We start from the raw sequence: 26,488 nt of genomic DNA on the forward strand, positions 1-26,488 counted from the left end.
TCCCTGGACCTTTCTGTTTCAATTCATCAACAGATTGTACATATCTTTGGGAGATTTTTACTACTCTAAATTGTTTGTTCAAGCTTTAAATCCATACGGTCTGTTCAACACTATATATATGTTACAGTTTCAAAGTGCACAGCTCAAGACTTGTCAGGCTGTGGTTAGGCTCAAGTTCAGGGGCGGACTGAGAAAAAAGTGGCCCGGGAGTTACTGTCAGACCGGCCCACTCAATACACGACACGCTGCCCACTCAATGCATCGCACTTATCGACCAGTCAGTGGCCGTGGCCTACTTATTATATATATATATATATATATATATATATATTATATATATATATTATATATATATATTATATATATATATTATATATATATATATATATATATATATATATATATATATATATTATATATATATATATTATATATATATATTATGGCAGAGCGAGTGAGGGGGATGTTGTTTGTGTTACGAGCCTGTTGAGTCAGTCTATGACCGGGAGCAGAGGTGGAGCACGTTAGGAGGTTTTAACGGTGTTTGCTGTTGTCTTGGCGTAGGCTCCGCCCACATTAGCCTGTTCTTGTTACCCAATAAACACACAATAAGCAAGCTAACGTCTCGCCTCTTTCCTGACCCAGGGTCGCTACAATAGGATGGGGCATGAACATCAGTTGTATCGGTGGTGTTGCATGCTGGGTGTGTGATTGACATTTAATAACACCGAAAACAAAGTAAGACTGACAGAAGAGATTAGATGAGTAAGGAAGATGGAAACCATGAGTGTGAATACAGATCGCAACGAGCAGTATAAAAGTCTGTCAGTGATGGTTGATTTTGGGGATACAAGCGGGTCTGGTGATGTCAGAGGGAGGGCCGGCTGGCGACGGACGTGGGCAAGCGCTGGACCGGCCCCCATGGCCAGCCCAGTCCGCCCCCGATCAGGCTAGAAGATAGGTCCGCTGAATGTGGATTACTAACTGATTAATCTTCTTCTTCCGTTTGAGCGACGTCTGCTAAAGACGACAGTCCAGTCTTGTGGAATCAACTATATTTAAGGCAGTTATTTAAGATCAACATAATCTGCATAAAGCAATTGGCTTGAGGCTGAGCGCTTTTACTGGTTTTCCAGGTTGGTAAATATTGAGAAACTCCGTTCTTTTTCTCCCTTTTTTTTTTACAGCCGACATTTCAGCTTTTGTTTTTGTTTTGAAGTTACTGTTTTCAGTGAGCTAGTTTCAGGTTCATGGTGTTGTGCACGCCGGCCCCCTGGTGCGGCTCACGAGGACACTCGATGGAACAGAGCCAGAATTAATGAAATTGTACACATGCTTTTCCTACTTTCATGTCTTCAAACGTCTTTGTTTTGGTCTGGGGTGGGATTTGGGGACAATTTGGGGACAATAACAAAAAAAAATAGAATATTGCCAAACAGAGAAAGTCTCAAAGGCCTGATGCAAACGTACACACATGTTCTACCTGCCAAGGCCCGCCCCTTGGAGACAAACGGTTTCATTTCACTTCCTTTAATGGATGTTTGATGCTTTTCTTTAGGACAGGTTTGATAAATTACACAAATCCTGCATGATTTACTCGTTGCAACTCAAATCAAGGCCAATAAATCCCCAAACGGGGTTTGAGGAAAATATTGTCATAGATACGAAATTGTAAAAAAAAATGGAGCGGAACTACAAATTTCAACATTGGTCTTCTAAAGTGTTTGTAGTATTATTACTTTAGTTTTTTGAGCCTGCTCATGTCTACGGGATCGGTTCTTTAGGGTTCACAGAACGTCACCGGTTCAAATCAGAAACCCTGTGGCTGTGTGCAAACTGAGTTTATGAGCAATAACAATAACGTACAGCACATTACCAGGTCCCTTCTGCAGGACCTGGATCTCAATGCAGGTTCTGAACAACTAAGCCCGGCGGGCGACACCCCAGTACAATTACATACGTTTACACATCTCTGTTTAACTCTTCACTTAAATAAACCCACAACGCTTTAATAGCAAACTCCTTTTAACATACTCTCAATTTGCTTCTCATATCTCATTCTACATTTTTCTCTCTTATTCTTGCTATTTACTTTGACTGCTCCTACCCATAAAACCACTACTACCTTTCCTTCCGCTACTAGACTTCTGGGGGGAAACTGGACTGCTGCATTAAGCTGCTCGGGAGTCTCATGTTGACTTCTATTGATTCGCCTTCACATTCTTCCCACTCAATTTGTGCACTATGCACCATGTTGCTTGACTTACCAGGTACCGTGCTTGGGTGTACCACAAACAAGCAATACACTTGGAGTACTTTCCTTGGGATTGCAGTGTTATTTTTGCCCAGTTGGTAATTTAGCTTTGGGGAACTGTATCTCCATATCTCTGGACTGAGTTGATTAAAAAAAAGAAGAAGAAATACTTCAAGGGATAGGTTGACGTCTTTAAACAATACTCACAGCTAGATTGCGACTTTTCATCAACTCCATGTTACACATGAAAACAAAAAGACAAGATCAAGACTTTAGATTCAACATATCATTTATTGAAAAATTGACGTCATGTGATTTTAACAGTATCCTTCTTTTCCAAGACAAATATAACGTCAAAGCCGTATGTTGACAGTGAAGGCCAACATGCCGAAAATATTATGATCTCAAACCCAAAAGGAAATATAGTTTGCCCTGATTTCAAAAGATGGATCTTTGTTGTGGAAATCTATTCCAATAACTGTGATGCAATGTTAGAGGTGTGCTTTAACTCGTCCTCATTTCCAAAGAAGGTACATCCCACATAGATTAAGTAATTAATTTCCTGTAAATGTAAACCTGAGAATTATTAACACTTCCCTGTTCCTGGAGAAAGACTTGGCAAGCAAACACAGAGAGCCGCAGGTTCAAAAAGTATTTATTTGAGTAGAAATGGACTGTGTTGCGATTGTGGGCCATAAAGATAAGGCGATGAGCTGGACTGGCTTTCAGTAAACTGTAAAAAGCACTCGTGCAACATTGTAAACCAATATTTCTGATGTGTGGAAAAATGAATGTAATGCTGGTGGTGGTAGAGACGCCGATGGGTGTCTAAAGGTGGAAAAGTCCTGCTAGCTGTTGCCAGCATGTCCGCTAGCAACAGCTAGCTTTAGTGTTGCATGCATTATCCCCGCCTACCACGATTGGAGCCTTGCAGCCGAAAGACAATACACTACCATTCAAAAGTTTTGTGTCAGTTAGAAATGTCCTTATTTTTCAAAGAAAAGCACTAATTTCAAACGAAGATAAGGTTGAATTTAGAAATACACTCTATACATTGTTAATGTCTGGCCTTCCTTTGAGCTAGTTGAGTATCTGTAGCATGGCATTTGTGGGTTTGATTATACTCTCAAAATGCCCAGAAAAAAAGTTTTTGTGTTCGTGGGTCGTAAAGATAAGTCAACGATCTTGACTGGCTTACAGTAAATTGTAAAATAGATTGCTTATTACGTTGTAAATCAATATTTCCCGCGTTAACCCGCTTTGTTTTAAAGTCCTTTTGAACATCCCCAGTCAAGCCTCACCATGACCTCTCTTCTGTTTTCTAAGAAATGAGTGACTGAACTAAAATCTAATATGCAGTCCACGTCGTTTGTTTTACAATTCATTAGCATTGGGATTTATTGCAGTGTCCATCTCGCATAGACAAGCTTGATATAAAACGCTCAGACGAGAGACTTCAAAATATGAAGTCTCTGTGAGGACAGATTACAGCGTCTACTATATTGGCAGCCGTATAAGGCTGCCAATATATATTTAAAAAATGCAATATGTAATGTAAAATGTAAGCACTATAGTGCTTACATTTTAGTAAGAGATTGCATTTTTGGGGATAAAACATTTACCCCCAAAATCTAAACTCTTCAGTATTGATCTGACATGCATTCCAGCCCTCCACATCTCACCCTTAGTCTTTGTTGAATGTGGCCTTCAACAGTGACCTTCTGTCAACTGCTGCTCTGGCATCGCAATTGTTGACAGTAAAGAAAGGAACGCAGGCAGGAAGTGCAGACATGCTGGTTGCAAGCTTCTAATTTACCTTAAAAACTCCTCCGCCATGGTTTACATAAGTCTTGATAACTTGACCTACTTCTCCCTCGTCATGACCTAGTGTGGCTATAACACTACAACTACAGTATTACTAATAATCACAGGCGTTATAATAGGCCCTTTGTCATAGCAGGGTAAACACAAGCGTAACTGGTTATATTAATTATGGTCCCATTCTATTAAGTGTGTCAAAGCCATTTCAAAGAGCGAGCGTGCTTAATACCAGGGAACTGAGCCACGTCAAATAGGGCAATAATTGACGTCATTATTATACCGGTGTAGCTGGTACAAATCTACAAAGACATGTCAAAATGGCTTCAGTGAAGAAGGGCCTGTTTGAGGCATGAGCACTCGTTCAGACAGCCAGGATGGTAGAGAGCCGTTTTTAAAAATGTGGAAAGATATACACGGCTGACCGAACCCTTCAATGTGAGGCTGTTATAGACATGCAGGCACCGTGTGGCTAAATGCTAATGGCAGCAGGCTAACATGTTCACGATAGTGATGCTAACATGTTCACAATGACGTTGCTGACATGTTCGCAACGACCATGCTAACATGTTCGCAATGCCCATGCTAACATGTTCGCAATGCCCATGCTAACATGTTTGCAATGCCCATGCTAACATGTTTGCAATGCCCATGCTAACATGTTCGCAATGACCATGCTAACATGTTCGCAATGACCATTCTGACATGCCGATGATCACTGCCTTAGTTTAGCGTGCCAGCATGCTAACATTTGCTAACTGGTGCTAAGTACATCTGCGGCTGATGGGTCATCGGTTTTGCAGGTACTGTATGTGGTTATAATCCAAAGTATAATCTTTTCAGAGTTTTGTCCTGGTGGTGATAGAGGAAAGGTTAAGCTACCAAAGTTGTGTGTTGTGTCAACACTACAAGTGGCATTAATCAACTAAATTATCCAACCATAAATCAACTAAAATGGTATTGATCCATTCTTAAAAATGCGACCAATAAAAAAACTTAAAAAACATATCAAAAAGGTAGACAGGACTGACCATACCCTTTCATTATTACAGGACACAAAAGGGTCAATATCATTAAGCCAGTGTACACAAACACTACTGCTCATTCCTACCAGCAGCCCCAGGTGTAACATTGTATGTTGTACCCTGCAAAAGAGAACGCAGGAGCACGTTTGTGCCCCTGGTAGCCTTAAAAATGTAATCTTTGATCTGTAGTGTTAGAATAACTATCAGGCAGAGTGGCGAGGCAGTCAACGTTGAATCATTTTACAGTCGACACACAGACATACGTACACACACACACACACACACACACACACACACACACACACACACACACACACACACACACACACACACACACACACACATCTGCTTACATGTAGCCCAACCCAACCTCAGCAGCAGCAGCTTTACCCAACCCGCCATCCCACAAGACATCTTCCTGTAGCTCATTACTGTCACCCAGCCAGCCACTGACTCTTTGATGTGTCTATAATATAAAGGCAAGTTCATGGATTCCAGGAAGGGGAGTAAGACAGCTGCTGATTGTATACCTTCTCCTTCCTCAAACACTTGCAACTCAATGCCCAATAAATTACTTTGCTGATATGATACGGCAGTATTTGTGTTTGGGTTACTAAATAACAGAGTGAGTCGGACAGTTGTTATTGCCGAAACTATTGGTAATGGGCATTAGTCATTACCACAAAATAAAACGGGTAGTCTCATAAAAAGACTCTGACACACTTTTCTGTCTTACAAATCCTAATGAGCAGCAGCCTCTTCCTGTTGGATGGACTTCTGTATTTAAATATAGAATGAATGTTCAGAAAAGTCTTTGAAATGCAGATTATAAGGGTGGAAAAATATATATTTTTCTGCTTGAAGGTGATCTCATGTCCTGAGACTAAACATTGTTTTTGTCATTCATCTGTCATATACAAAAAGTGACTACTTCCCACTGAGACCGGCCCGGCTCCAGCTGATGTGTCGTGCTGACCGGCAGCCCTGTATGCCACTCAGGAGGTGGAACAACAGGCTATTCACAGAGCGCGGCGGTCCGGTGGGAAGGCAGTCCTCTCCGGCCACCTGTTCCCTTATCTCTCCCTTCATGGAAATGAACCCTTTATGTGCATTGTGGGCAGCTTTGCATCCTTTTGTGTATCATGTCCAGTGTTTAGCGGTGTTACATCGGCTGTCTCATTGCAGTGGGTGTTTTGTCATCCTGGGAAGGAAAAAAAAAAAAGATGTAGAGCCTGTAGTTTCTTTTCTTTTTTTTTGGTGCAGATGGGAGAGATCGTTGAGAAGCAAATGAAATGCCACAGTCAGTGGAAGATTGTATCACCTCGAAGGTGTTTGTATATTGGAGTTTTGGGGGATTTGCATAAAGTGTGTCTTTGTGAGGGTGTGGCGGAAGAAAGAGGTGAGGAGGAAAAGATATCCTCAGAGACAGGGTGAGGGGATGACGGGGCAAAAATGTGTATTACTTTCCTTCCCCTCCTCCCCTGCCGCCTCAAGGCCGGGACACTGTCCTAAAACCATTTGCATAAAGTGCTCAAAAGATAAATAAAGGCAGCAGCCAGAGCTATGCGCAGGTGATACCGGCCAACCGTCGCAGAGGAAGGAGGACCCAGAGCTGACTCTGACACAGCACAGCTTTCACACAGCCTCTGGGCAACCCAGCACACACACCTACACACACACACACACCTGTGACTCCAGCAGAGCACACACCAGTGACGGAGGAGGACCTTGGCTCGGAAAGGCAGTTTGACTTTGTCTCCAGGGAAATGCATTTGAGAGCGCAGAGGAAGTGAAGTGAGGCCGATCCGAGAGACGACCATCACATAACTTCTGCAGCTGACAGGTAAACTGAACCTCTAAAGCCTTTGTTCTTTTTTCTTTGTTTGTTTTCATTGAGGCCGTTTCTTCTTCTTTCTTTTTTTTTTAGCGAGAAAGAGATTTAAAAAAATGTAAAAGATTACAAAATAAAAAAAAAAGTTATGTTATTATTTGTGTTTTTTATTTAGCTTATTCCCTTCCCTGTATCCAGTGCGATGTCACACTTTACAAGAAGCTTTCCTTATATCTTTGTCTGTACTGTTTCCTACTTTTTCTGTTTGTGTTTGCCATCTGCACACGTTCAGGTCTGTTTGCCCTTCAGCCTCACGTTCAGTTAAACTGTCAGCAGCAGTTAAACCCACCACCCCCACCCCGCAGCTTAAACGGCAGGTAGATCAAGTTTCATTTGCTTTTCATACGGAGAACAGGTTAGGGCGGCGTTGTGGATGACAGTTGAGCGAAAGAGACAAACTGCTGAGTCTGCCACAAAGAGACAAACCCAAAAAACCATCCTATACGAAGCTTGAATAGCTCTTCAGTTTGGTGACCGAAAGCTGTGATTTGCATCCCAGTGGGTCAGTGGGACAGGAGAGAGAAAAAAAAAAACGTGCTAGCTATAGCATGAAGGACCGTAAATTGAAGCGCAGAGCAGAATACAGTTCAAAGGTCGTAAAAGGGACCCCTCCCGTGTTTAAAGTATTTTAAGGTCAGTGAGGACATACGTCTCGGTAAATATTTGACTCTGCTTTACAATGTACAACCTTTTAGTTTGACCCCGAAGCCATGATCTGTCCCCCACTGACTCTAGACTTGATTTTATTATGGGGTGTTTTCAAGTGAGAGCATCTCACTTGAAGACAGTACAGTGAGCAGTTGCGTGAATAGACAATTAAACCGAGACTGTTTCCATTAGTCCTGCATATGATGATTACAGCAGCACTTGTTGGAAAAAAACAAAACAGCGGTCAGTGAAGTCAGTGAACTGAATAAGGTTAATCATGTTTTGAACAGGAGCCAACAATAGCAAGAATAAACGACCAGTCATACAAGGTCAAGCAGCAAAACCACTGAGTGTTACAGGCTGGAGCAGGAACTCCTTCTTACACTCGCATAGTCCCGCTTTGAGAGTTTATATTGACCACCGAGCATCTCTTCACTGCCACAAGAAGTGTCCAGACAATCCATTCTTTAAGGATTTATTTTTGTTTTAAACTAATGCAGGGATACGCAGGGATTTAACTACTAACTTGTTCCCAGTGCCGTCTCACAAATGTGTCTGGAATGTGTGAAAGATTGTCAGCTCATGAATACAGACAGTATACTTTTTGTACTTGTAAATTGTACTTGCATGCTTCAAAACTTTGGTACTTGCGTACTGTGCTACAAACAGATCGGGTCCGAGCTCCATCCAGGACACGGTAAAACCGTACACCCCAGCTCCTTCGCTCCGCTCAGCTTCAGCCAATCAGCTTGTAGCTCCGTCACTGAGAGCTAAACACCCAACAAAGTCACGACTGTTTGCTGTCCTGGCTCCTCGATGGTGGAACGAGCTCCACATTGACATCAGAACAGCAGAAAGTGTCTACATCTTCTACAGCAAACTAAAAACTCATCTCTTTCGACTACACCTTGAATAAAGACAGTAGCAGTGGCACTTTGGCAGCACTTACACGTCTCTTGCTGACAGCACTTTGTAGTTTGACTTTATTGAAGAAATTGTTCTCTCTTGATTCTTGTTGTTCTGAGTTTGTTCTCACGGTTGAATGCACTTGTTGTAAGTCGCTTTGGATAAAAGCGTCAGCTAAATGACATGTAATGTAAATAAGTCCGGCTGGAGTTTGAGCTGTGGAATATCTTTGCTGCGTTTCCTTCTGACCAGCAAGCGGATGAAAAAAACGGTTCAATTCTGTCAAAGATAGAAGTTCAATTTCTTACCAAATCACCAAAAACAGAGATGTCGTGTAGACACCTTTGACTTTGCAGATTAAAGAGAAATTAGACTGTGGTGGTGTTCAGAGCCGGTTGTGTTACTTACTGCTTGTTCTACAGCTAACATGGCTCGGGGCTTTTGGGAAACCATCTCTCCTTTTAACAAGGTGCAATGTGTAAAATATGGCTGTAATCTTTGTTTAAAGCATTCCCAAAAAAAAAAGGAGCAACTATTTTAAACGGAATGTGAAGATGTTACAGCGTTAATGTGTCAAAGACGTCCATGTACAGTGTGGCAGGAAGATAACGACTTAACAGAGCACGCTAACCTGCTAGCACCCGATCGCAAACACTCACCGGAAGGTTATAACAATGTGTATCTGGATACACACATCGGTAGGTAGGTAGGTAGGTAGGTAGGTAGGTAGGTAGGTATATATATATATATATATATATATATATATTCAAATAGTACAAGACAGGAGGCTCCGGGAAATGACTTTGCCTGATAAGAGAATTTCAATGACGAGGCGAGGCTCAGAACTGTTAAAGATAGGTGTAATTATATAGAAGAACCTGTCCTCGTCTTGCTAACGCGTGTTTGAGTTCAGGCGAGACGAAGGGAGAGAGAGTTGGCGGAGAAGGAATTTCAAGGGTAGATGGAGCGATTAGACGGAGAACAAGTCGGGACTTTGTCTGGATGGGAGTACTGGGGCAGGACTGGCCCTCGGGGGCACAGAGAGGAGAGCACCTGTGCTCCGACTATCCATCATCCCAACACACATTATTTGGCCGCATATACCGACCCCACAGTACGAGCGAGCCGGTTATACCAACATTTAATATTCTTATCAGAGATCTAAAAGAATTGGACAAGGACACCATGATTTGGCTCAGATGACGAAACTATGCAACCTTTCGGGTCCAGGTGGCCCACGGTGACCCAAAACCCAAGGTCCCCTGTCCCGGGCTGTCAGTGCAGATTTAAAAACACAGGCTGAAAAAGTCACATTAACAAAGCAGCCTGTGTTTCTTCCCGATTCTGTTCCAGGTAATCCGACGTACTGTAGCTCGCCCCTAAAAACTACCTTTCCTCAGCTGTTTGACGCGAGAAGGGCCTGAGGACTCCCTGTCCCAGCTGTTGGACGTCTGCTAACGTTACCCAAATCCTATAAACATTAAGGTGTCACCTGCATGGCTGTGGATTTCACAAGCTTAAAATAGCCATAGGATTATACACTCTAAATGAATATTCACAAAGGTTTTGGGCAGATAAGCAGAAGTATCCTTCCTCATCAGTTTGCACTCTCTGCTCAGGCCATGAAAAAGCAAAACAGAGTCAACAACAACTTTTCCTCAGAAATCCGTGTCACCACACACCATAAGGGCGGACTTTGTCCTTTCCGCCTCCATCATGACATGTCATAGACTATTTGGACTTGTTGGTGTTGCTTTAGCCAATCCCCAATGGAATGTCCCATTTTGCATCAAATTTTACCTTTCCAATTACTCATTGACAGACCAAAATCCCGTCAGCCTCGCAGTAACATCTGCGCGCCTACGCATGTGTGAAAATAGTACAAAGTTTAACCTTCCACTCGCACTGATTGACTATAATCCTGTTAACTTGTTGAGATTATATTTGTACTCGTGTGATACAAGCCTCAAAACACCATCTGCAATACCAAATCTAATCTACTTGATATTCGTTTTCTATTTTCCAGACGATACAGAAGTCAAAGCCAGACCCAGAAGGGCCGACGAGTCCGAAGGAGACTTAGACCAGGAAGATTTTTACTTCCTAAGATGGAACGGTCGCCGCAGATTTGGCACATGCAGCTCGGCTCCCAGGGCGCGGCCGGAGAGCCGAAGAAGAAGGTGTCGGTCGTGAGCCAGCCGGAGTGCTCCATCTGCTACAACACCTACGACAATGTCTTCAAAACACCCAAGGTGCTGGAGTGCACCCACACCTTCTGCCTGGAGTGCCTCTCCCGCCTCATGGCCGTCTCGCTGGCCGAGCAGGACGGCAACGGCAACGGCGGCAATCAGCTCTCCTGCCCCTTCTGCCGCCACCCCACCACGCTGCCCGAGGACGGACCCCCGGCCCTGACCACCAGCCGCGAGGTCCTCTGCAAGCTGCCCAGCCACCAGCAGCAGGAGCAGCCGGTGTGGCTGGAGGGCGAGAAGCTGTGCTACAAAAGCTCGGCGCGCGACGTGGACTCGGGCGCCCCGGAGAGCCCCAAGGCCTTCTGCATCTGCATCGACATCGGGGCCAACAAGGCGGTGGACGCTCCGATCCAGACGCCGACCAGAACTTTTGGCCTGCTCTACCGGCTGGCGGACTGGAAGAGGATGGTGCTCTTCGTGGTGCTCATAGTGCTGCTCGTGGTCGTCGTGCTGTGGCCGCTGCAGTGCGTGTTCAGCAGCGGGAACATGCGCTGTATGCAGGACCAAGTGGAGCCCCGGCCCACGGCCACACCCTCCGCCGCCGCTCTCCGCCCGCTCACCAGATCCCCCACCACGGTATAATGAAGTAACGAGGACTGACTGGACTTTAATGTAACTGTACAAAACGTGCACATTTTTTATGCGATCTTCACACACAACTGTCAACGCCTCAGATTTGAAGATGTCTGAATGTATTGCTGAGGGATGAAACTGACGGCACTAATTTTTACTACAATTTGGGGTAGTGCGTCATTTGGCTCGTTTCCAAGCCACACAGAGCTGAACTCTGCATTGCAAATATCTGGTTAGCTGAAACTGAAGAAAATTCAACCGCAAACTTATACCGTACATGTGATTTGTGCATTTTTTTATGTAATTGTTTACAGCACTATAATAATAATAATAATAATATAAAAGTGAGGTATTGACTCCGATCAGGTTTCTGGGAAATAACACACCATTTGTGGCCGACAGCCTCGTTATTTTTGACCGGTATCATTTTCATTGTGATCCTTCATGTTCATGAATTTTTCTCAACGTCCTCAAAGCTGAATTGACTGCAGCGTCAGCTGGTGGAGTAATCTCTGTGAACAGCAGGTGTATTAAAGTCTCCTCAAACAGCGCACAGCTCCTGACGCGCCCGCCCAAGAGGAAATTAAAGTGTTGGTTGCGGGTCAACTTTGCGACGCGGTCGAGCCGTTTACTGACCGCCGGGTGTCATTTCCTCGATGACTGAACCTTAAACCCATCACCATGAAGACGGAAGCCCTCCTTTAACCGTCTTTATTCCTGGAGCAGGCGGTCAGATAAAAGGACACGTTTAGATGTGGGGCTTTCCAAGTAGCTCACTGATGACACACGGGCGATAAGACATTTTAAGTTTAATCATTTAGGAGTGGAAGAAATAAAAAGTGCTTCATCCTGGAGCCCTGTGTTAAGTGCCAGTAAACATGGTTTGGTTAACCAATAAAAAAAAAGGACTAGAAATAGCTTCAAAATGGGTTGAGGATTTTTTTCTTTTCCTATTTGAATAAAAGGTAAAAAGACAAGACGGTAATAAATATTGTATGTAAAAGAATGAATAAAAGCTTATCGCCAGTTGGCCTCATTTCTCTCGGGCATTTTACTTTTCCCATTTTTTTAAACAGGGGTCTATTATGAAGGTGTCTCTTTGTTAAGTCTATTTTCCTCCCTTCCTATAAACAGACCATTTCCTTGAGGATAGCAGCTACATGAAAACTGTTTTATTCAAAACCCGATGTGAGGAAACTAGCAGACACACCAGCGCCAACTTCCACCCCCGCCCCTTTTCGTGACGTCATCGTGAGTTATAAAGTGCAAATTCGTCAGGCCCCTTCAGCCTTGAAATAATCTTTCTTTATCGTATTCCCAGCCATCGCTCAGTGCAACACCTTAGCCTCCCATCAGTGTGTGAATGGCGTCGTGGGAGTGGTCCGTCGGCCAGAGAAGTGCTTTACAAGTCCATACTGACGTTTTGGTAAAAGGGGATTTGTCTTCATCGGAATAGCAAAAGTTCTGCCTTTGTGGGTTCACAAGCAAACAACACAAACAAGCAAAATCCATGTGTAACTTAACATAGTGCCATCGTAGATTTTTATTTAACTATGTGACAATAAACCATTTTAATGCCATTTCTGGCAGCTCATTGCATCAGCAGTTGTAGCCTATACAGCAAAAAAGAAAAGAAAAGGCGTCTAGGCAGAGCCCAGTGCAGGAAGAGGAAGAGACAACATGGGAGCACTCGGTACACCACGACTCACTTGAGGCAGACTGCAACCAACATGAGAAACCAGGAATAAAACAAAAAGGACATGGACGTTATGTTCAAGTAAAAGGAAGAGGACGAGCAGAAAGAAATATACCGTGTTACGACTGCATACCTCCACGTATGCCGGTTCCACTCAGAGCCTCAAAGTACTCGTCAATGGTGAAAACACACCAATAATAACATAATAATAGTAATAATATTAATTCAGACACAATACAAACCGCGAGAGTGGATAAAACATTCAATTAGAAAAAACAGTTTAAAATAAAGAAAAACAAACAAACACTGAAAAGTCTAGTGCACTACCAAAACAATACTTCCACAGCCAAAAGACATCCACGCGCAGCCTGAGGCCAAAGATTCAGCAGTTTCACACTTTCAAGTATTGAGGTTTCATCATCATATCATTAAAAAAGAAAGAAAGATTTGACCCATCGAGGCAAAGTGAAATACAATAAAAATCTAAATCCTCTACAGCGCAAGATGGTTGAGAAACACAGAAACTAAATTACAAAAAAAAAAACAGTCATCTGCCGTTCCTCGGATAAAGATCACAGTTCAGAGAGGCAAAAAAAAAAGGACAAATCGAAAAAACCTGAAGGATCCACACACTTCATTGTCCAAACTCAAGTGAAGTACATCAAGTGGTGCAGCATATATTTCTAGACAGACAGGCCTTTCACTGACGCAGCCTCACACTTCATAAAACAGCTTTTTATTCACAAAAGGAATCAACCATTTCAAAACACACATTGGCAACAATGTATACCGGGAAAAGCTGTCCGTGCTGACGGACATGTGACATCCGAACAGAGACGACGAGGCTCCAACTGGGAGCGGCATGAATACGACTCTGCTCGTGCGAGCCTTTGAAACGGGATGATATGGCGGCTGCGGGGTGCGCTACCGCTTCGTGTCGACATCCCCCACAAGCTCGACAGGTTCAGATGACTGTTTATTGGCGTGCAATGACTGAGCGCTGTTATTCCGGCACGTTCTGATTACACTTATCTTGAAGGATCGCGAGCTGCAGCGGCAGAAACCGGCCTAAAAAACAAGAGAGTCCACCCTGAGCGTCCTTGACCTGATTAATGGAGCACTTGTTTGTGGAGGAGGAAGAAAAAACACCGACGGGTGTCACTCAGTCACGTATAGTCAGTATTTTGATGCTTTAAATTAAAAAAATGTAATTAAATAAAAAAGGGTGGCATCAACGCACATTATCACGACGTCTTCCTATTGTGAGAGACATTGAACATTTTATTAGGACTTTTTCTCTATAAGGACTTCAGGATGTTACTTCATCAGCTCGGTCAGATTTTACCGACGCATGTGTAATTGTATTTGAATAGGATATTTTGGTGCCGACCCCGGAGGCTAAAAATAGCAAACAATCTGCCAGACAGTGCAGAGGGCTCAGTGCTCCACGGCACCACGTCTTCGTTATCACATTGGTGACGTCGGCTTACTCGCCCTACTATCATCAAGCCCAGATTATGAGCCATCTTCTAAATTACTTTCTGGAGTCAAATCTATTCTTCAATCTCAGGCAGATGGCCATCTGGCCCGCTGTAATCGCCCTCCCACCCCCCACACTCATCCCCTTTTACCCCTTCCCCTTGTCTCCTTGCGACGATCTCCTCCGACAGATGTTGAACTGCATCAGACCCGCCGATTAACGAGGACAACGAAGGCGAGAGACGGTAAGCCACGCTAAACTCAAAATGTCCATTCAGGAATCCTCCCCACCGGGTCAGATGTGAAATTCAAACTACTTTTACAATCTACGGCAGACCGTGACATTTTCCACTTCAGCATGTATATCAATTTAATTTACACCGTTGAGCGAATGCATGTTATCAAAGGGGGGAGCGGCTGGAGACGCTGTTCAGATGTCAGACAAGACTTCTTGTGGTTATGTTCCAATGACCACAAGAAGTAAACCAAAAATCTGCTGAAGGTCAGAACGTCTGATTTGCAGGAGATTACATACTGTACAACTCTTTCACAAAAAACTAAATTCAGTCACATCTTCAAAAATATATATATATATATATTAGAGACCGGAAATTATCGTGTCAATTCTTTTCTGAAGAAGAGGGCTTGCCTGCGTTCCCCCGTGCCTCAGGGTCCTGCAGCAGGTTACATAACTGCCCTCGCTGTCACTCGGCAGCCACATTAATAACCACCGCAGCTGGAGAGCGAGAATGCCGCGAAAAACAGTCTGAAGGTCTCAAGTTCAAATGAAAGCCGGCGAAGACGGAGAAAGAGTAAAAGCAGACAGAGGGCCTTCTGGCAACAGGCGGACTGGGAAGAAAGCTCGGCTTTGACCTCTCCTCGGGGCGCTTTCGGTTCTGCTCGGACTCCATGTTTCATATCCCTCTCGGTGTCTCATGTTAAATTGGATGTCCCGGGACTCGTAGTAACAGTAGAGATGTAACAGCAGGTTAGGGGGAGGCGAGAGTTACAGACACATCTTGTGACAAGGCACTTGAGAGGGAGAGGCTGGAGAAGTGAGGAGGGAGTAAGAGAGGAGGGACAAGGGCCCTGAGCAGAGTCATCCTCTCTGTGGAGGCGAAGCTTTGACTCCAGACGAAGAGGTCCAGCAGGGCGGCAGCAGGAGGGCAGGGTCCGCTCCCCACCTCCGGCCCAGACAGGGTCCGCTGGTGTGGGGCGCCGGCAGAGCGACGCGCTCCCTCATGGGCTTTTCAGGCCGCCGATGAAGCGACATCTCCGCTGGACCTGAAGCAAACACAGACAGACGGGCTTGACAAGTGGACACTTTGAGTCATGAACACAGGGTCCTGGCGTACTTCATGACGCGGCACGAAAGGCAGCGTTTACTCAGCATGTTTCTGCACTGCCGGTTATCTGGAGACCGCGCGTGTGTGGATTTGAAATGATTCTTGTTCATGGCTTTCAACCAGAAATCCATCAAGCTGCATTGCCTTCACAATGCCTTTGCATGGGAGGTTTGAAGGTGACATAACCATGCTCATTTTGTCCGTTCATACAAATGTCAACACAAATATTCTCTGATTGGAGTGAAATCCTTTCCAGGTTCATTGACCAGGGCCATGACTCACTGGCTTTGGTTTAAGGTCATCTGCAGTCATCAGTGCCGGGTTTCTATGTCTGCTTTATTAAATCAGTAAGAGAGAAATGAATGTGCTTGTGAGAATTAAAGATGATTATAATTACTTGAGCCTTAATGGATTCTTTTGTTGCTTTAAGGAGGAGCTCATGTTTTCTTTTAGACAAACTGCGCCACTCCTCACTCTATAATTTGAACCATGAAGAAAAGAAAACATCACTCGTACAAAAGGAATTGGACTCACTGGAAGACACTGAACCTTCTGATTGCAGAAGCACATTTCACATTAAACATTTAAAACAATGCTTGTTTAACCTAGAACACTAACATTAATAATACTAATTAATTAATAGTCACACTATCACTAACGCCGGGTATAAATATACTGCTCATCAAAATATATAAAAATACAACAATACAAGGCAAGTTGAGGTACTCCTTCTCAATTTTACCCTATAGAACTTCTTATGAAACGAAAAACGGGTGTCATGGGGGGACCCGGACAAAAGGCTCAAAATCGGGTGAAAAATGTGTGAATCGCCAAAAAAATATGATTACCAATATAAATAATGGACCAAATAACCCGTTCCTGTGACATGTGAGCCTTGTCCTGTGAAGGAAAAGTCTCCCTTCAATGTTAAAACTCATCCGGATTTTTTTTCATCCTCTATTATTAACGTCAGGTGAAAGTCACCCGATCACGTGCCTGTTAAAAAAAAAGCAGAGATTGGAGCCGAGAGACACGCTCACCTCCAATAAGACACGCCTTCTTTCAATAACGTCTGTGAGCAGCATTAAGCGACACAAAGACGCACGTAACTGAGACAAAAGCAACACAATGAAAATAACAAAACCACAGTCACTCGGGTGAAAATCCCCCGACGTTAGTGTTCTCGGGTTAAATGCCATTTTTAAACAAAAGTACTCACAGAGAGGCAGTCAGAGAGACGCGGAGGTCATCATTGGTCTATCTCCTGGTGTTGCTGCTGAAAGACGTCTGAGGGCTTTTAAAGTTGATGTTCTCGTACACACTCGACGAATCATCGTTTGTCATCCTACAACAACACACGGCCACAGCGTTCAGCGGTAAAGTCAACTCAAACACAGTTTTCTGCTCCATGTTCTGTGATCACATGTTCACTCAGCATGTCTGTTGCCACCTCGTCGCGGTGCGCATCGCACTTACACAGAAGAGGAGCGCGACGATGCCATGTTGGGCTTGGACCTCGAGTTGGTCATCTGCGGATATTTAATATTGGAATATTCCCTCTCCTTCATCCCATTCCTCTGCAAAGTGACAACATGAAGGAGACTCAGTGACGAGACTATTTGAAGAGAAATCCAGTTTTTAAAAGAAAAAAAGGGTTATTTCATGCAGGACAAAGTCTCTGTGGACGCAGTACCTGCTCCTCCTCCAGTCTCTTCTGAGCGGTGTCGATGTACTGCTGCACAGCCATGTAGATGAACTTATACTGGGCCTCCGTCTGCACCATGCCCGACCTCTGCTGCCTCACCCTCTGGATGGTCTTAGGGACGTCGATGTCGCAGTCTAGACCTAAACACGCACATGCACGCACACGTCCAGCAATTAGCGAGAGATACAGCAGAGATTAAAAAAATTAAAAAGAGTGGGTCAGTTTCATGTTTGAGTCTCCCACCTTGGCGGTTAATCACATCGATTAGGATGTCGATGACGATAATGGTGCCTGTCCTGCCGATGCCTGCACTGCGGGGACAACAAGGAGACAACAAGGAGACAGTGTCAAGGAGACGAATCACAGTACTGACTTACAAAACAGCATATTTGACTTTATCCGGATAGTTGTGAAGAGTGTTGCATAAGCATCAAGCATCAGCAGTAAACTTGAATTTGTTGTTGTGTCGCATATAAAATGCTGTTAGAGTCTCTCTCGAGAACTCAAGTGCGGTTTCTCCACCACAATAACAACTTGAATTTATCAGCCGCCAACGGATCAGTGCGGTTCACGACTCAGATGTGTTGCGTCAATCTGTCATTGTGTTTGTAGTACATGTTAGGGGGAGGGGTCTAACGGACAGTGGACAAGAGCAAGGTAAAAGAGATGGAGACACTTTGTTTGTATTGATGCGTTGACTGATCTTGGTATTATTGTCATTATCCAGTGGGTTTTATTTTGTGGTGTGCAGTCCATGTATTCCATTTGCATCTTAATTATATTTAAATCAAGGGTTTGTTATTTTTCCACCTCATTTCAAATTAATTACGGCATTCTATCCCTATTTGATGCTATACAAATAATGTGCATTATTACAATCAGTCACCAGTCTGCTGCAAAATAAATATAAATACAAAAATCCTGACGACAGCATAACTAAATTAGATTGTGCCATTTCAAATAGTTCCTGCCGATTAGTTTGTGGTCCTGCTGACATCTACATGGAGAGATAGTGTAACAGGTCAGAGCAGAGCTTTCTCCGAATACTTAAAGTCTACTTAAAGTTACACACAGCTGATTTCAGGGGAAACAAAGAAAACAAACAATGTGTTTGTACTACTTTTTTTGTTGTTGATGGTGCCAGTTTGGCGTAGACGTAATGTCGATAACTCGGGAGCTACGGTAACCTTAATTATAGCGCACCCAAGTGGCCAATTGAAACCATATTTCATGAAATCCTAATTTTCATACATTCATGTAGAATCCGCGATAATGTTTGCAATCTGATGGAAAAACAGGAGTCAACACAGAGTTGAAGGACAAAAAGTAGAAGAGCAAACAGTGACCGGGGTTTACCCAAATGGGAAATCCCTGTGTGTGTGTGTGTGTGTAAACACACACACACACACACGTGTGCACTTCAAACCCACAACAACCTTTGAATCACTTCACATCTGCTGAAGAGTCGTGTTGGCTCATCACCTCGGCTTCTACCTCCCCCGACACTATTTAACTTTTGACCAAACCTCGTGACCAGTTTCTTTAATCCAAACTCCACGATTACATTAAAAAAACGGTTGTACCTGCAGTGGACGACGATGGGTCCGGTGTCTGGAATGGTACTCTGGGTGCGGTTGACCTCCTCCAGGAACCAGAGGACGCCGCTGGGCTCATTGGGCACCCCGTGGTCCGGCCAACTCAGGTACTGGTAGTGCCAGATGTACCTCAGAGGCTCCTTCTACAAGAAAACCACAGAAACATGCTTTAATGATGCCGACTTTGGATATGTCACATGTATTCTGCCATGTGGCCCTCCTCCTTCCTCTCCATAATGGACCTGCGGCACTCATTAAAAGGATACTGAATGGAAGAAGGGACTGAATCCACAACACTCATGACAAGCATGGTTTGCAAAGTTTAGCCAAAGCTAATATGATGCTTCAGTCATCTAAGACAGTACATACCAATATCAAATTCTCCCTTTTGAATAAAGTTCAGACTGATCAACAACTGTGACCAACGCAACATCTTCTATAAAGCATGAATTGGATAGTGACACAACAACCCTTAATTTGCTCCTTATTGTGTTTGTGTATCTTATCATTACCTTATTCCCTGCCGTGCAAGAAAACCGTGGCTCTTCTGTGATTTACCTTTTCCTCTATCTCTATCTGCTGTTCATGGTATGCCTGCAGGCGATCCTCCAGTAAACACTAGCGCGTGTTGTAGGATCCTGTGTGTGTGTGTGTGTGTGTGTGTGTGTGTGTGTGTGTGTGTGTGTGTGGATCTGACCCCCAGGTCAGTGGTTCAGCTCTGATTGAGCACGCAGCTATCCCTACCCGGTCCAGACGGGTCACTTCCAGCTTCCTCAGGATGTAGTCTTGAGCGGGACGCTCGTCCACATTCCTCACCAGCAACTTCCCAAACTCCTTCGTGCCGTTGAGGTCGGGCCAGTAACGGACACATTTGTTCTAAAACGGGAGGGAGAGAGGGAGAGGGAGAGATGGAGATGGAGATGGAGATGGAGAGAGAGAGAGAGAGAGAGAGAGAGAGAGAGAGAGAGAGAGAGAGAGAGAGAGAGAGAGAGAGAGAGAGAGAGAGAGAGGTTGGTGGGTATTAGGATATCAAAAAAGAGCTCATCTCAAGCAGCTTTCCAATCAGCTTAACTGTCATACTATCCTTATCCGTCTTCCTCCTCCTCAACTCCCTCTCCCCACACACACACACGCCCATCTCTCTCCCTCACTAACTCTCTCTGAATCAGCCAATGCCATCAAGTACTGTCCTTTAACAGCGAATGTAGGAACAAAATGGTTGACAAGCAGTGAGAGCAATGTGGATTTGGAACGGTCAACACCAGTTGTTGATACTTTGCCGTTGACTTGAAACAACTGGAACTTTTTGTGTCCCCCTCGTTTCCTGGAAAGCGCCTGACGCAGCACTTGGCTCGTCATGAGACACCAACACTGTTCACCGCTTGTTCTCCTTTGTCCTGTTATCTGCTGCTGCTGCTGCTGCTGCTGCTGCTGCTGCTGCTCTGCAATGCACTGTGTGACCAATCTGGTCGTTAAGGCACCTTCTAGATTAACTCCACTCGACTAGCGCAATGGATTTCATTTTATTGAAGGCGGTGGTTTCATCGAGTTCCATCATTACGAGCAATCAACGGCAATGCAGTAAGGAGTGCAACAGAGAGCCTATTAAGGAGTAAATGCAAGAGAAAGCACACACACACACACACACACACACACACACACACACACACACACACACAACGGGGTTGGGGAGAAAAAAGAAAAGCTTGGAAAGTACAGAAACATTTCCATTTAATTAACTTTCCTTTTGAGTACATCATGTAAATAGATCATTTTCCTTTACATTGTCTTGTTTGTCAGCAGAAGCTCAGAGGCGGTCGCTTACCCGCCCTCGCTCAATCTCCTTCGTGGTCATGACGATGACGTGCGTATTCTCCTGATACACCATCTTCCAAAAGTCGACGACCGTATTCTGGAGGCACCCTTGGGTGGCGATGAAGACCTTGCCCTCGTCCACGCGGCGCCCCTCTTCGTGCATACTCTGTACCGCATATGGACAAAGACACGTTGCATTAGGCACCGAAACAATTGAGTCACGTTACCTATAAAATAGTTGTTTATTTTAGTGTATGATGTACGTATGACTTTGGCCCTATTGCCCTTTGGCAGTTCTTTTTACGAGAACATTGTGCACTGCCATCTTTCAGGAATCTACAGTTGTTGACGAATGGCCTGGCGTGCTGCAGAGAAGACTCACTCTGATGCAGTTGGCATTGATGTAGTCTGAACCAGCAACACCTGGATCCGCCTCCCTGAGTTCCACCCGAGTTGTGTCGACTGAAAACATAAAGTCAAGCTGTGAACAGCGCACAACACAATGTCTACCGTTTACAGAGATCATACTTGGTGTTTTTATCGTTTCAAAACTGATGTCAACTGACAGGCTGCACGCTATCAAAGCAGAGATCTTCACACTCTGCTATATTTGTGTCATTCTTTCCACAGGAAGTTGGAGAGACAGGAAATGGCAGGTTGATGCGTGACTCACAGGGGAGGATATTCTTGTATCTGTTTTTACTCTTGTTTTCTGGCTTCTGGCCTTCTTTCCGGGGATACAGCAGCTTGCACTCCTGCTGCTGAAGTACCTGGGAGTTGAAAACGCAAGAGAAAAAAAAAATGAAAGAGAGTTTAAAAACAAAAGAATATGCACTATAAAGTATTAATCCTGAGGTCCTTTAGTCCGGTACAGACATTTTAGTCTCTAGTTGCACTGGGAAGCAGACATTCCTGCCTGTGGTTTCACACAATTCCCCTGATCTCCAGGTGGCTGCAATTCAGCAAAATGTACAGAAATGCACTAAAAAGGCTGAGCAGAACACGAAACACACAAAATTGCATTTTTGGTTTGGAGAAACACAGAACTTTAACATCAGTTTGATTGGAGCGCAGGGCACATTTAATGCCATGTTTGAAAAGTGTAATGAGCATTTTAATGCAGTAGGGGTCCCCCTGGAGTCCATGAGCAGCAACACTGCATGCATCAGTGTTCAGGTTGTAGACTTTGGGAGGGAAAGTGTCTCAAACGCTCTTCCGTCATTCATTTTCTACAGTTCTTTGGCCGTAGTAACATAAATCATTTACTTGCCCTGAAAACAAAGCCAGACAGACTAGACAATAGCTCATCTATTTGGTGTAATATTGTGTTTTTATGTATATTGTGTCATCCACACAGGCTTAAGCAGAAAGGATGCAGGAAAGTGATTAAAATGGCATTTGAAAAGGATTTGTGCTTCATTAAAGTTCGTAATCATGGGGCAGGAAAAGCACCAACCAGATACTGATCAATGACTATGATCTTTACATGCAATGTAAATAACTTGGCATTGGGCCAATGAACACAAAAGCATCATTTATACAGTATAATGTATAACTGATACAACAATTACCGTACAGGCATATGCACTGACTATAACTGATTCACATCAATGATCTGCCCGTTGAACATGATAGATTCAGAGACATAAGCTTCAACAACATTATGTAAAAAGGTAAAGACAGCCTGAATACATTTGAGCTTCACTTGAAAGACATCTATATGAATAACTCACATAGACTCACACCTGCACAAATAACTTAAAATAAATAGCAGTGGCCTACAGTACAATATGACATTCATATGACAAAGGACCGTTATGGAAATACTGTATACTAAAGCCGAAAAGCAAGAAAGCCATTAAAGTCGGAATGAAAGCCTATAGTTTTAAAAATTAGTTTTTTACATGGGGCAGTGAAAAAAACTAAATTGGCATCCCAGGGCTGAAAGTACTAAAAAGAGGAATGTACTCAATTATTTCTGTCCAGCTCTTCAGTTGAGCCTTATTTTTTATTTTTTTAAATTGTTGAACACAAAGCATCTGAAGTGACTGGAATTCCAAAATCATCAACAAAAGTTAGACTGTAGCCAACCTTCAGGTATGTCTTCAAAAACAAACCACGATTGAAAGGAATGCTTCTGGCGCTGGTCCTTTTGAGGCTACGTACCTCAAATTCTTCCCAGAATCCCTGTTTGGGTTTTTCGGAGTTGTCTGCTACTTTGTTGAGCTCGCGTACCCGGTTCTCAATGCTGGCTGCGTTTATCCTCGTGGCGTTAAAGGGCTGTCGAGTCAACAGAGCAAAACAAGGTTGTTGTCATTATTTAAAAAAAGCTCAGGTGGGAAAACACCAGTCTGTTGTGTTTTTAAATCAACCAGCATATTGCAACATCACGCAGCATGCAGAAGATTCTTGCAATGCTTTTGTCCTCTTCCATACCTGTTTGAGGTGCACTACGATCCCACTCTTCTCCACCATGGGGTTCTTCTTGTAGTGATCCACCAGGTCCGCCAGGGTGTCGAACCGCTCACCGCCGCCCACGTCGTATTTACCGTCCTGCTGGGGAGCGGGGGGGGCGACACAACCGTTCAGCGACAGTAACAGCTAGTCTGAGGAGTTCCTCCAGGTGAGAAAGTTACTCACAACCTGCTTGCCATTTGCTGAGGTAGTCTGAGTGGTGAGGGGTGGGAGAGAGTTATCTCACCTGGTAGCGTATCATGACGTGGGTGACCTTGGTCTTGCGGTCCACGTTGTCGTGTTTCTCCTCGTTGGTGAGAACTGAGAGAACAAAGTCGCCCGGTTTACTCTGGCTCTCCCGCACCAGGAAGCTGCCGGCCTTGCCTTTGTCTGTGAGCAGTTTCTCTGCATCTCGCCCGGACAGGTGTCCGTGGTACCACCTGGCCAGGAGGGAGAGAACGGACTTTGATGAGACAACGCATAAAGCGTGAAACAACGTCAATGACGATCTGACACATTGGATGATGTGCAAACCAACAACTTGAAGGATACTTTGTGTATTCACACATCCAGCCAGTTAATGAATCACTTAGGGAGTCATGTCCCTGGCCAACATGTGAATGCAAGTCCAATATTTAATTTAGGTCTGCTTTTGGTTTCTAAAAACTCCTGAGGGAAATATCTGGCCCTTTAAGCTGCTCAATGCGTCACAATGTTCACCAGCTGGTCTCGAACTGCGTCTGTCTGATGACTTGTGCCGAGCAGCTCGTGTTCATTGGGTTTTAAAAGCTTTTTTTGCTGAAAACATCCGGAAAAAAAACGCCTTTTACACAGTCCACATTGTTTTAAAGTCGTCAATAACATTACACAAGTGATGCTGATGACGTTCGGGTTCAAAACCAATCAACACCAAAAAAATTCAAAGACACAGTGAACATCCGTGTTGATTGCATTTACTGTCTGCAGATTTTTTTCCACCTTCTGAGAAGATCGAGACGCTCAGCCTGAAGCGAGATGCTGTTGCAAAGCAGACAAATTGTTGAGACAAGGAACACGAGTTAAGAAGGAAACTTGACCAACTGAGGGGGAGGATGAGCAACGTGCTTCCTGCCTTAAGGGGGAAAAAGTCCCATATTGTTGAAGGTTTAACATAATGTCTATCTATAAGTGCATTGTGAGCGTAGACTCCTACTCGAGAAGGAAAGTGTCTCTTGAATTGCTGCAGATTCACTCAGCGCTGAGGTTACAGTAAGATGAAAAGCCTGCATGTGTGCATTGCTTCTTTTTTGTGTGTGTGGTGAGCAAGAACGTGGAGGAGGCTCTAAAACAAGTATGTATGTAGAATGAGAGCCCACACAAACCATAACCAAGTCGTTCTCATATCGAAGTGGAAACATAGATACACACATTGCAATGTGCGGATGTGCAGAAAAAGAGGGTGTACATCAGCACGAGATGATACCAAACACAGCTTTGAATGGTGATTCGCGAATGATAACATGGATATGATCATGTCGCTTTACTTAACACCTCACTGTGTGTGATGCGTTGCATTAATGCACTCCCACTTCAGTAAATGTGTGTAAGCGTGATGAAGTGTATCGCTGCGTCAAACCGTTGCATAGTCTCCGGAAAGGACAACAGTGTGTGGCTACTTGGGGAGCAGAAACAAGAACCGCAGCACCATCCGCTTAGTTTGACGATGCAGTTGGGTATCTGCCACTGTTTATGCAAGTGGACAGAAGAAGAGTTTAATGCGTGGGCGTGCTGGTGTACGGAATAAAGCCCCATCCCAACAAACACATCTTGGTACACGGTTAATCTCAAGGCTGATTTATTTCATATTCTCCTTCTCTTAAAGAGTCAATGTCCAATTCAAGTTGTTAGTAAACCGTGTATAACTGCGCAAAGGGGTTGTATTGAGCCTCATAATTAATCATTTTTGTGTTTTGGGGCATAATATGAATCAAACCACAGAGTAGTCTCCCATTGTCATTCAAAAGCCAACAGCACATTGATATTTAAATGGAAGATTCCGCAAACTGGAGAAGTAAGTGTTTTATTGCAGTAAAAATGTGGTTTTTGAAAGGCTAAACGTCTATAAATGTGGACTGAAGCTGAATATATTTGGAAAGATAAAAACATGTTAACTTTGAAAATGATTACATACATTTTTTGATTGGACTAGAATTTAACGCAGCTGAAAGCAGCTTTAAAGCTTCGAATTATGCAGCTTCGCACTACCGGAAAAGGTGATGAGTAATGCACAGAAACATCAGCCTCAAAAACGCCACCGGAGGAAATGGCCTGCAAACTTTTTAGAAGCCTACGTCCTCACTCAAAGGGATGAAGAGAGGCGATGCTGCGTGCGGACAGAGGCGTGTGTGCACCCTCCAAACAGCACGTATAACTAGTAACACGATTTGTGAGAATAGAAAGTGTGGGGTTTGTCTCCTCGTGTGTGACAGAAGATCCCTCCTATGTTGGCACGTCTTAATACATGTAACTGCCCTTTAAATGACAAGAAAAATACTGCGCTGTTGAGTTGTTTTTTTTGTTGGTTAATGGCCTAATCACTTCCTTCTGCATCAATATAGCAATGCGCCTGAGTACACCTCTTTTTCAGACACATGTATAAAATATATACATATTAAGTTTTCAGCTAAAAAAGAAGAAAAAACTCCTATATTCCTCAATAATATATTTATCCACCCCTAAAAGGATAAATGGATTAACGGATACTAAAAGCTAAAAGGATACTTGCCGACATTTTTGGCTTTTCAAGTATCATACATTTCTCCAATGTACTTACAGTAAAAAAAAAAAAAAATATCAGCCTTGAAGATTTCATATGTGATCAACCAGTCGGTGATACGGATGAGGACAATATTTCTATCACTATTATGGTATTCCTTTCAACGACATCAACCCGCAGTGATGGCTCAGAAAAGTCCCTTCAATGCACGAAGGAGAGCTGCTCTTACTTCTTCCTATATAAATAATAATTTACCTCTGAATGTTAAGACGTTAGAAT

The 26,488-nt window shown here is 43.8% G+C and overlaps 2 protein-coding genes across 3 annotated transcripts in view; one reads left to right on the forward strand and one right to left on the reverse strand.

Moving 5' to 3' along the window:
* The first annotated feature begins 10,650 nt into the window (after window positions 1-10,650).
* LOC137800782 (RING finger protein 223) lies at window positions 10,651-11,373 on the forward strand. The gene has a single exon (XM_068598125.1). The coding sequence runs from the start codon at window positions 10,651-10,653 to the stop codon at window positions 11,371-11,373; it is 723 nt and encodes a 240-aa protein (XP_068454226.1).
* Window positions 11,374-14,715: 3,342 nt separating this feature from the next.
* ptpn11b (protein tyrosine phosphatase non-receptor type 11b) overlaps window positions 14,716-26,488 on the reverse strand; it is a 30,694-nt gene continuing 18,921 nt past the window's right edge. The window contains exons 4-16 of one of the 2 annotated variants that reach the window (XM_068597284.1): window positions 23,702-23,894; window positions 23,437-23,553; window positions 23,167-23,280; window positions 21,674-21,770; window positions 21,383-21,462; window positions 21,011-21,166; window positions 19,930-20,061; window positions 19,174-19,328; window positions 17,834-17,901; window positions 17,579-17,730; window positions 17,362-17,462; window positions 17,105-17,230; window positions 14,716-15,823 (exon numbers count right to left, since the gene is read on the reverse strand). In XM_068597284.1, the coding sequence (XP_068453385.1) occupies window positions 17,143-17,230; window positions 17,362-17,462; window positions 17,579-17,730; window positions 17,834-17,901; window positions 19,174-19,328; window positions 19,930-20,061; window positions 21,011-21,166; window positions 21,383-21,462; window positions 21,674-21,770; window positions 23,167-23,280; window positions 23,437-23,553; window positions 23,702-23,894 (1,453 nt within the window). In that variant the 3' untranslated portion in view covers window positions 14,716-15,823; window positions 17,105-17,142. Of the gene's footprint in view, window positions 15,824-17,104; window positions 17,231-17,361; window positions 17,463-17,578; window positions 17,731-17,833; window positions 17,902-19,173; window positions 19,329-19,929; window positions 20,062-21,010; window positions 21,167-21,382; window positions 21,463-21,673; window positions 21,771-23,166; window positions 23,281-23,436; window positions 23,557-23,701; window positions 23,895-26,488 lie in introns of both variants that reach the window. The other variant, XM_068597283.1, reaches the window with a different exon arrangement.

Source organism: Clinocottus analis, unplaced genomic scaffold (genome assembly GCF_023055335.1).
Source record: "Clinocottus analis isolate CAN_PGR_092001 unplaced genomic scaffold, fCliAna1.0.p SCAF_4, whole genome shotgun sequence".
In the NCBI taxonomy this organism is placed as follows: domain Eukaryota; kingdom Metazoa; phylum Chordata; class Actinopteri; order Perciformes; family Cottidae; genus Clinocottus; species Clinocottus analis.

Coding starts and splice junctions, on each gene's coding strand:
- LOC137800782 (XM_068598125.1), top strand. CDS start 10,651: ATGGAACGGTCGCCGCAGATTTGGCACATGCAGCTCGGCTCCCAGGGC.